At 32.4% G+C, this 11,680-nt stretch overlaps 1 protein-coding gene across 1 annotated transcript; it reads right to left on the reverse strand.

Moving 5' to 3' along the window:
* Positions 1-255: 255 nt before the first annotated feature.
* LOC112189350 (BAG family molecular chaperone regulator 3) lies at positions 256-2,266 on the reverse strand. Its single transcript, XM_024328663.2, has 2 exons — positions 1,765-2,266; positions 256-671 (listed from the first exon to the last, which is right to left on the reverse strand). Exons 1-2 carry the CDS (start codon positions 2,015-2,017, stop codon positions 445-447), a joined length of 480 nt encoding a protein of 159 aa, XP_024184431.1. The 5' UTR covers positions 2,018-2,266; the 3' UTR covers positions 256-444.
* Between the last annotated feature and the right edge of the window lie 9,414 nt (positions 2,267-11,680).

An 11,680-nucleotide genomic window follows, 5' to 3' on the forward strand; every position in this document is an offset into this window, starting at 1 on the left:
AGCCAACTAGCTTTATTGCTTTTTTGTATTGCATTCTTCTTTGTGTCATTATGTACGCATAGGTAATATATAATTTCTTGATTTAAGTGCATCATCTTTATTTACGAACATGATAATTTATATTATAATATTCAATGTTATCGAATGTGTAATCTATTAATTAATCAAAAGTATAACCGTATTTTGTGTTTTCGTTCAATAATGCGTACATAAAAATGAAAGCGACAACATAATTTGTTATAAACACACTAAGAATAGAGGAAATTATGTCATTAATCGTTCAAGCATTGCAAGTAGAACCAACACAATGACACACGAACATCAAAGTCGCTAGCTATTAGCCGTACAAACTTTTGATTTTCTGGTTAGTAACTGATGGAGGAGATTAATTGGTTTCCATTAATATGTTAAAATATCAAGTCATTATTGATGATACTAGATCAATCATACACTAATGGTGCGACTGCAAGTAGAAGTTGCAATGTTATTTCCATGAAGCATCTGCTTCATCTCCTTCATAGCTGGATCTTGGAGTAACAACACCTTCTCTTTGTCTCTAACACCAACCATGTGTAGGTATTCACCATCCTCTCTCTCTTTCCCCTTGTACAACAGCCTTTGCTCTCTTGCCTCCATACCCATCACCAATGACAGTATCATTTTTAATTCGCCTGCAAAACAAATTATATATTCGAAACTAATTAGCAAACTAAGTAAACTATTTGAGTTAGGCGTGCACCCTGAATTACAAGAAATGTGTGAAAATGAGTTATGATTAGAATACGTAAGATGTTCAATAACATAATCAACATGGTAAAAGGGAGCCGAGAGCCTAGTTAACCAAAAATTCTATTAGTTTAATGGAAAGTTGGTTGGTTTAGGGGATAGGCAGAAATATCACTTTGGTCATCGAACTATGGCTCGCTCGACACTTTGGTCATCCAACTTTTAAAAACTTCATTTTGGTCATCGAACTATATCATCACATATCACTTTGGTCATTCCGTTTGTTTTTTCTGTTAACTCCAAGGGTATTTTGGAGATTTAAATGTTTACTCACCATTTTTATAATTTAATCCAACTTTTTCCGCCTAAACATAAAACTTCATCTAATTTTGCCAACTTTTCCCTCCTTTTATAATTCCTTGATTTATTAAATCAATATTTTTCTTCCTCTTATATTCCCTTACTTCGAATCATTCTCTGACTCGATTATTTTTCTTTGTTGTATGCTTTGATTACTGATGATGATGAATGCATGAATAAAAGGAGGGAAAAGTTGGCAAAATTGGATGAAGTTATGTTTAGGCGGGGAAAATTGGATTAAGTTATAAAAATGATGGGTAAAACATTTCATCTCCAAAAATACCCCTGGAATTAACAGAGAAAACGGAGGAAATTGACGGAATGACCAAAGTGATATACGGTTATATAGTTCGATGACCAAAATGAAGTTTTTAAAAGTTGGATGACCAAAGTGTCGAGCAAGCCATAGTTCGATGACCAAAGTGATATTTCTCCCTAGGGGATATGGACTAGCTAAATATATAGTTCTCTTTAACATTTTTGATAATTCAATTAGTGGGGTGTAAATTAAAATGATGTTGTGGATGTAATAGAGTCTTAAAGGTAGCAATTTTCTTGTTCTCCAATGAGTAGCTCCACTAGCATAAGGGTTAAGATCGATTGGGATATAAGATTTTAAGTCATATATATATATAGTTCGTTGCCCTTCAATGTAATAAAGAGTCGCAAAAAGCTTACCGAAAGTAGAAGTGGGTTCGACGGAGATGTCATGCCACTGCGAAACAGTGGAGACCTTAACGGTGATCATGCCCTCTCCGGCGTTTTGAGTCTCCCTCCTCTGAACAAGCATGCCTCCCGGTCGAAGCTCCCACTTGATTTCACCATCAACCTTGATGGCCTTAGCTTCAAACTGACCCTTCTGATCAGTCCCCGCCTTAATCTTAGAGCTGCTGAAGCTTCTGCAGAACCTCTTTGACCTCAGCTTCATCATCTTCAAGTTCCTAGCTTAGCTTAGCTTTAGCTCTCTGCCTCTCTCTCTTTTGCTCTGAGCGCTCTCTGGCTAGCTCTGAAAGTTTCTTTGAGGAGAGAAGTGTTGGAATTGGTTAATTACATAAGGTGGGAGCTGTGCAGAAATGAAGAAATATATAGATTAATTATGGCAAAGATTTAAATATGGTTATGGCTAAAGTACAAGCCGCCCGAAACTGTGTTGCAAAAAGTAAGACTGGTAATGGTGGGTGGCGAATGAGATTATTACACGAGGGGGACAATATATGGAGTATATGGTTTCTTCTGGTTATTTTATGATGATGGAGGTGCCCAATGCACATGGGAGTGGGTGCTTGGGAACACGCTTGCTTGATTGGCGGGCCAATACCACAGAACTAAAAACCAATTGCGAAATTAAGTACTTAATTTCCAAACTAATTACATTCTTAATTGAGTTCATGGTTTGAAATACTAGTAGTACTTCTCTAAAAGCTAGTATGTAGTGACAGATTCCCGAATCTTACTTTATAGGAAGAGATAAAGAATGGAAAATGATTTGTGGCCTCATTGAGGTTTAAGATTTATGGCCTCAATTTTAGGTGTCATGGCATGTCACCTACACACATAAACTATTTGTCAAATCATGCTATGTAACTCTTGAATCTAATGACTATGTTATTTTGGCTTTCTAAAAAATATTTTAGTTTTTTTTTTTTCTTACATTTTTTCTTTTCATTATACTCATGCTTAGATTTCAATAACAATTTTTTTCTCCAATCAAGAATAGAAAAATTTCATGTAATTCAGTCAATGGATTTGCACATACATTCGATCACAATAGATTTGCTTAACCCATGTATATGAATTCAACCTTTGTTGGATTCTTGTAAATTTTGAAAATATATATAGTGTGAAAAATACATATTCATACGATTATATATATATTCTTTTGTTCATTTCTTCTCTTTATGTAGCTAGGGTTTAAATGTTATATTTGAGTTTATTATTTTTTTTTAATTTTTCCTCCATATATTTAAATTGTAGATGATAATTAATGGCCGCTACTAACATGAAATTTTTAGACATATGTATTTTCCAAAATCAATTTATTAATGCTAGTTTGGATGAAATTAATCAATGTTTGGAAAGAAAAGTTAATGCCTATTTCTTGATACCTGATTCAATATATTAATACTATTTGGAAAGAAAAAATATAGGAAAGAATTTAATTAAATTAAGAAAAATATTGGTCAAAGAATTTGTAGACATATCTCTTAAATTAATACATAATTAATAGCTTATCTTTTTTTTCGTTACCTAATTAAATTCATTATTGTAAGTAATTCACCCCCTAATATCTAAAAGGAAGTATAAAAGGGTAGAGTTGGTGTTGCAATAGTATGATGTGACAAGATATATTATGTGAAATTAAAATAAAATTTATATTTGCTTACATGACATGACACCTAGGATTTGAGGCCACAAATCTTAGGCCTCAATGAGGCTTAAAATTTGTGGCCTCAATCCTAGGTGTCAAGCCATGTCACCTGTACACCTCACTAATTTGTCAAATCATATCATGTCATTCTTGAATAAAAAGAATATCTTATTCTTTTAAAATCTAATGGCTCTAAATTATTTTAGCTTTATTCTATAAAAGATACATTTTTTTATATTATATATATATATAATTCGTCTAAAAAAATTTATATTTATATATTTTTTTGAATATATATATATTTATCTATAATTCGTCAAAATATATATATATATATATATCTATATATATATGTTGTTGAATATATAATGGCTCTAAATTATTTTGACTTTCTTCTAAGAAAAATATTGTTTGGTGTTTTTTCCTTTCTCTCTTTTTCATTATTTTAGATTTTTTTTCATTATACATATTCAAACAAAGTATGGGTGTGTACGTATATATATATATAAAATTCGTCCAAAAGATTTATATATTTTCGATGGAGAATTAATGTGGTGTGTATATATATATATATATATATATTAATATCGTAATTATAATCCATGAAATCTGATAAATTGAAGTAATATTTAAATCTTTTAATAAATAAATTTAATAAAATTAATGGAAGATTAGTTACCTTACATTAACAAGTTAATTTGAAAAGTCAAAAATTAAATTGGATTCACAAAAATGGAAAGAAAATGTATTTAAATCATAATTTTAACTCATAAAATCTGGTGATTGAAAACCTAGATATCTAAATTGATTGGGAAGTTGATATCTGAAAAGAAATTGCTTAATATGGAATACAATATATTGCACATGAGGAAATTAATTTTTGAAAGTATACTTGTTTTGTTGATCCCAAATTTTTCAATAGACAATAATGATTTTTAAATGTGAATGATAGCTTCTATTTTAGTGTAAATATGTCATTAGAAAAAAGTTCCCAATGAACTCTACTTGTTCATTATTAGCTATTTAGTACTTTTTTGTTCGTATAAGACATGTTAGTATTTAGCTGACTTTCAATTTCAATGTGAATGATATATGGCTTTAATTTTAGTGTGAATATGTTATTAGGGAAAGATTCCCCGTTGAACTTTACTATTGACTACTTAGTACTTACTGGTTCGTGCAAGACACACTAGCTTATTTTAAGTTTCAATGGATGATGGCTTCTATTTTAGTGTGAATATGTCATTCGGGAAAGATCTCCAGTAAACTTTACTGGCTCATTATTAGCTATTTAGTACTTATTGTTCGTGTAAGACATGCTAGCTAACTTTAAATTTTAGTATGGATGATGACATCTATTTTAGTGTAATTATGTCATTAGGAAAGGGTCCCCATTGAACTTTACTAGCTCATTATTGGCTACTTAGTACTTATTTGTTACTGTAAGACAATGTGGATGATGACTTCTATTTTAGTGTAACTATGTCATTAGAAAAAGATCCTCAGTAAACTTGACCAGCTCATCATTGGCTACTTAATACTTACTTGTTCGTACAAGACATGTTAACTCTTTCAGTTTCAGTAGATGATGGCTTATATTTAAGTGTGAATATGCCATTAAGTAAAGGTCTCCAGTGAACTTTACTACCTCATCATTGGCTACTTAATACTTACTTGTTCGTGCAAGACATGTTAGTTCTTTCAGTTTCAGTAGATGATGGCTTCTATTTTAGTGTGAATATGTCATTCGGGAAAGGTCTCCAGTAAACTTTACTGGCTCATTATTAGCTATTTAGTACTTATTGTTCGTGTAAGACATGCTAGCTAACTTTAAATTTTAGTATGGATGATGACATCTATTTTAGTGTAATTATGTCATTAGGAAAGGGTCCCCATTGAACTTTACTAGCTCATTATTGGCTACTTAGTACTTAGTTGTTACTGTAAGACAATGTTGATGATGACTTCTATTTTAGTGTAACTATGTCATTAGAAAAAGATCCTCAGTAAACTTGACCAGCTCATCTTTGGCTACTTAATACTTACTTGTTCGTACAAGACATGTTAACTCTTTCAGTTTCAGTAGATGATGGCTTATATTTAAGTATGAATATGCCATTAGGTAAAGGTCTCAAGTGAACCCTACTACCTCATCATTGGTTACTTAATACTTACTTGTTTGTGCAAGACATGTTAGTTCTTTCAGTTTCAGTAGATGATGGCTTCTATTTAAGTGTGAATATGCCATTAGGTAAAGGTCTCCAGTGAACTCGATCTACTGGCTCGTCATTGGCTACTTAGTACTTATTTGTTACTGTAAGACATGTTAGCTGACTTTAAATTACAGTGTGGATGATGATTTCTATTTCAGTGTAAATATGTCATTAGGGAAAAGTCCCCAGTAAACTTTACTGGCTCATTATTAGCTACTTATTACTTATTTGTTCATGTAAGACATGTTAGCTGACTTTAATGTTAATGTGGACGATGACTTCTATTTTACACCTTCCTTAATTGCACTTTTTCTTTGATTATTGCTGTGTTATACACCTATTGTTCATTGAATTTCTACATAATATTAATAACATTATGATTGTTTTTTCATGTAAAAATAAATGAACTGTTGTATTAATGAAGTCTCACTTTACCTTTAAGGAACACTTCCTAATGTTGCGTTTGGATGAGACAATATTAAATTATCGAGAAATTTTGAAATGATGGAATCTAGACTTTTATCAATTCAATTTATTAATGATATTTTCTTACCTCTTCAATTAACAGATTTCATAGGTTTTAATTACGATTTCAATACATTTTATTTCCATTTTAGTGGATCCAATTTAATTTTTGACTTTTCTAATTAACTTGTTAGTGTAAGGTAAACTAATCTTCCATTAATTTTATTAAATTCATTTATTAAAAGAGTTGAATATTACTTCAATTTACCAAATTTGATGGGTTATAATTAAGATATTAATATATATATTTTCCATTTTTGTGGAATCAATTTTAAATTTGACTTTTTTTTTTAATCAAAATTTTTAAAAAAAATATTTGTGGGTTAGAATTATGACATTAATATATATATATATATATATATGTTTATACCATATTAAATTATTAATTCTACATCGAATATACATATATAAATTTATGTACGAATTATATATATTATATTTATACACACAGACACATTTGTATATAATTTTTTTGTTGATGAATTATATATATATATATATATAATTATATATATAACAAGAAAAAGAAAACCAAAATAATATATTTTATTTTTAGATGAAAACTAAAATAATTTAGAGCTATTAGATTTTGGAACGATAAGATAGTCTTTTTACTCAAGAATTACATGACATGATTTGACAAATAGGTGATGCATGTGTGTAGGTGACATGACATGGCAATTAGGATTGAGGCCACAAATCATTTTCCTAAAGAAATAGGCACGCATACTCGTTTTTTTGAATTATTAATATTGTTATAGTTTCTTTGAGACATTTCATCTAACACTTTGTATTTAACATTTACACAAAAATATTCACTACGCTCGTCTTACTCTATATCACAAGCATAAAGAAATCACACACTAATTTGCTTTTTCCGAATGTTAATATCGCTTTATTTCTTTGAAGTATTTCAAGTGATACCTTACATTTCCTTATGTGCTAATTAATTCTCTAAACTCATCTTGTTCCATGTTAGAAGCATTTCAATAAATATTGGAAAAGTAAGTCAATAGTTGAGCTTTATGATTAATAAATATTATCAGTTGTAAATCAAGGATGTGATTGGCATGTTCTTCACAATCAATTAAGTGCCGCCTTATTAAGTTAGCTAACCTCGCAGAACAAGGAGCCATACATGATACATGTAAATTCTCGAAACTAATTAATTGGCCATGGAATATATGTTACATTTCTTTAGTTAGGAGTAAAGCTAGGTCGATCTGTTTGTCTTTATTTGCAAGTTTTCTTAAGTTTGGTTGGATTTTTATGTTTTGTTAGGTGGTTATCTTTAAAGATTAATTTGTTTCGGCCGGGTGGTTTACTTTTCGTATTGGTGGTTGGCTAATTTTCTCCAAGGCATCAAACCATGTGCTTATATGGGGATAGAGATAGCTTAAGATACATATATATCTCAATTATTAGTATAACTAACATCTCCCTTTCTTTCCTTTTAATTCAACCTGTCTAAGATCTCTACCTAGCTGCTTCAATTTCAGAATATATAGATGCTAGCTACTCCTACTAGTCCTACAAATCAACTTTTCTGCTACTGAAAAAACAAGAATAGGAGGATTAAGGGATACCGACCCATAGATTGGGGAAAGATTCACAAATATCCAATAGGTATTAGCTAATTTACTAATTCCCATTAACATTCAAGAAAGTGATGCATAGATCGATCCCATACCAGCACATGGTGAGGAGGGAAACAAATTTGTATAAGGGATTATGGTGATCGACAGACGACACCCCACATGTTGATCATCGTAGAAGAGGAAATAATGAAGCTTGGAGAACCATATAGTATGATGCATGCTAAACATATAAAGTCTAACATCCATGTGAAATGGGTCCTATATGTATGTAGATTGTATAGCATTCTAGTATCTATGGGGTATGGGCAAAAACTCCAAAAAGGAATCATTTTAGTAAAGCACTTTGCTTGTGTATATATGGTGAAACACCGATGAGTTTTTTATTTTGAATGCAAAATTAGAAGTTTGCATGTTTCTTTGTTAGGCATTTGTAATTTTTTTAACTTATTATTTAAAATAAATAATTATTGAGTAATATTTTCGAACAACGTACACATATAAAGAGACCTACCAATAAATATTTAAGTAATTAGTGAACTTTTTTTTTTTTTTTTTATGAAAAGGGACTGAACTTTATTGAGTTAAGTGGGAGGTGGTAGCTCCTTGTTTACAAGATCACGGATACATTCTGGAGTGTGGTTGAACCAGTCAACACACTGCTCAGACTCGAATGCCAAACTAGCTAGTCTATGAGCAATTTGATTACAAGTTCGGGAGAAAAACATATTTGAACTTGCTGCAAGCTTTTCCAGCTGTGTTGAATGTCGTCAATCAAAGGCCCATACTCATTGAGAACTGGACATAAACTGGTGATGTCGTGGACTGCAAGTTGGCAATCGGTTTCAATACATACTGACTGATAATTGTGTTGCTTTATGAATTCCAAACCAGACTGTATAGCAAGGAGCTCAATATGGACAGCAGAGCTAACATATTGAGCAGTCTTATGAAAAGCTGCACAAACTGCTCCACTGGAGGTTCGAAGAATACCTCCAATTCCACCCTTAGTTAGGTGAGGCACAAATGCACCATCCACATTCAGTTTAAGCATAGGTGCCTCTGCTGGCTTCCAAATCTTGGTGATAGAGTGTTTCGGTGCTGCATTAGAAGCTCTCGACCTTTGGAATTCTTCCAACCAGGTCATACATCCGAGTAGAATATATGAGGAACTGCACTCAGTATTCTCCCATAATTTAGTGTTTCTATTATTCCATAGACCCCAAATGAGCATCAATAGGCTGTCAAAGACTTTTCCTTTAAGATGCATAGCCTGCTCCAACATCCATTCTTTGAAGTGGAGTTGAGGAAGCAGTGAGTGTTGAAGGTGAAAAGGAGGCTGAGAAAGCAAGATGGAGGCCGTAGGACACTTACAAAAAAGATGAGCTGCATCTTCAACTGGAATACTGGATGATTGCACAAGAGGCACTGAAGGTCACCTTCATATCCCTTAGTCATTAACCGTTCTCGTGTAGGTAACAAATTGCAGCAGGCCCTCCACACACAAATTCGGACCTTCCCAGGAACATTAGCCTTCCAAAGTTTTCTCCACAACTCCTTAAAAGGATCTCCAATAGATGAAGACGCAAGAGCATTACCTAAAACTTGTCCACGAGCAATCCAATACGCACTTTTAACTGTGAACCAGCCCCTTCGTTCTAAGTGCCAATAATGTCTATCATGAGTGCTATGTTGACTAAGTGGGATGCTGAGCACTTTAGTAGCAACTGTAGGGTGAAAAACAGAGTGTACCATATTTGGAAGCCATGTTCTCGTCGATGCATCAATGAGACCAGCTACTACCTCAACCGGAGAAGGCATAGGGCGCTGAATGAGATATTGTGAACAGTTGGGAACCCATTGATCTTGCCAGATATTCACACTCAGACCATCGCCAATTCGCCATCTACAGCCCGCTTTGAAAACAGGTCTTCCTGCAAGAATTCTTCTCCAAGAGAAAGAAGGTGCATCACCAAGGTCTGCATTCCAAAAGTCACAGGTTGGAAAGTACCTAACTTTGTACAATCTAGCAATTAGCGAACCTATGAGTGATATACTATTGTCTTAATCTCTTCAATCTATTATAGCAAGCATCTTGCCTCTTATCAATAACAAAAATATCAGAACATATCAATTTGTTTTCCATAAATAAAAATTTGAGTGAGAGCTATCAATAACGCTAGCACCCTCTGTATATTTGAATCCAATCTACTTATACATTTTTTGTGCTAGTAAAATGTGAGTACTTAGGATCTAAACCCTAAACCCTAATATAATGAGTACTTTATGCATATTGAAAGTTCAAAATCATGTAGATATATATAAAGATTAATTAGCTTTAACCGAGCAAAGCATGCAAAACAAATACAAAAAACAAGATGATGAAATATCAGAAGTTAAGCACGAGATTGATTCTTTTCACGCATCCCACAAGATTTGCTAATTGTTGGCATGCACATCAGAATATAGAGTTGGGGATTTTATGCGCATCAAGAAAGAGGGGTTGATTTTATGCATCAAATAATAGAGTTGCATGGGCTGCTTCCTATCTATTATTCAATTTATATTCTGGATTTTCGAAACATAATCACCCACACATATCTATCAGCTTTGTTTGCTTTTAATTTTGATCAGTTTAGTTCGGATTGTAGTAAGGAGTTTAAGTTGTAATTTATTTTCCCTCCTCAAAAAAAGAAAAAAGAAAAAACCTTGTTTTTGTTGTGTTTTATCAGTAAATAACAGGTGCCATGCATTGTCCTATTAGAAGAAGCTTTGCAGATGAATTATTACTCCTATTTTCCATTAGCTGACAAAAAATTAATCATTATTTTGCATATCGATCACACTACACTGAATGTCTGAATCATTGATACAAAGTTGACGAATTGTTGTCTATGTCTCCTTTATTGCTTTGAATTTAAGTAGGGAAATTACTTAAGCTAGTCGACTACATTTTAGTTCGTCGACTACATTATAGTTCGATCATCAATAAGATTGCCTCTATTATTATGATAATTCGCAACATGTTTTTAAGACTTCGTGGAGCTCATAAATTGTCATCACTGAAATTTACAAATCATCACCAAAGATAACGCATCTTATAAACAATTGTCAGAACAAGTTTTACCACTTTTATGAGTCAATGATTGAAAATGCTTGCCAAAGTGAATTAGGAAGTGAGGCCCAATCTACTGACCGATTTAGTCACCAAGCATCTTCCCCTTCTCACCAGTCCACCAGACTAAAACCAAGTTCACAAATTCTTTTGGGCCAGAAAAGGGGATTATAATATTCAGCAAATTGGAGACGAATATGATGGCACTCACAAAAGCAATCTTTTTTAAGTGGCAGGATAACAGCTAGGTTCCCAGACAATTGAGCTAAGGAATCAAAAACCAATATGATATGCACAATGATGAAAATTTGAACAACCATTCATAAAAGAATGCTTGTTTGTTCACAAAGTTTTGATGGATGAACTTCTAGTGGAGCATGAGAAAACCAATTGTTAGGGTCAGTGGATACTTCAATCAAGTTTATGATGATAGCAACTCATGCTCTAAATACACTCCACTTCATTATCCATTCATGAGCTACTTTTAAGTTTTAAGTCACGTTTGTCCATGTAATAATCACTAACTTAATGACATTAATGGTATATATTCTCTTCAATATTCGTATTTGACAATTTCACACCAATTTTGACCATGTCATTCTTGAGTCCCATGTCTAGACAATTTTGTCGTGAAAGTGTTGGTTTAATATTACAAGGGCATGTAATGGAGGTATTAAAAAAAATATAGGTTTTTCTTTTTAATCCAACTGCTTGTATTTATACACCACAATCATGCAATATGCTTATTATTTATTAATTTCCTAACTTTCTATGTTTC

This window comes from Rosa chinensis, chromosome 2 (genome assembly GCF_002994745.2).
Source record: "Rosa chinensis cultivar Old Blush chromosome 2, RchiOBHm-V2, whole genome shotgun sequence".
NCBI classification, from domain to species: domain Eukaryota; kingdom Viridiplantae; phylum Streptophyta; class Magnoliopsida; order Rosales; family Rosaceae; genus Rosa; species Rosa chinensis.

Bases quoted from the DNA above. Each gene is read 5' to 3' on its own strand.
- LOC112189350 (XM_024328663.2), bottom strand. From the start codon at position 2,017: ATGATGAAGCTGAGGTCAAAGAGGTTCTGCAGAAGCTTCAGCAGCTCT. The intron at 672-1,764 runs GTAAGCTTTTTG...TTTGTTTTGCAG, and splicing joins CGAACCCACTTCTACTTTCG to GCGAATTAAAAATGATACTG.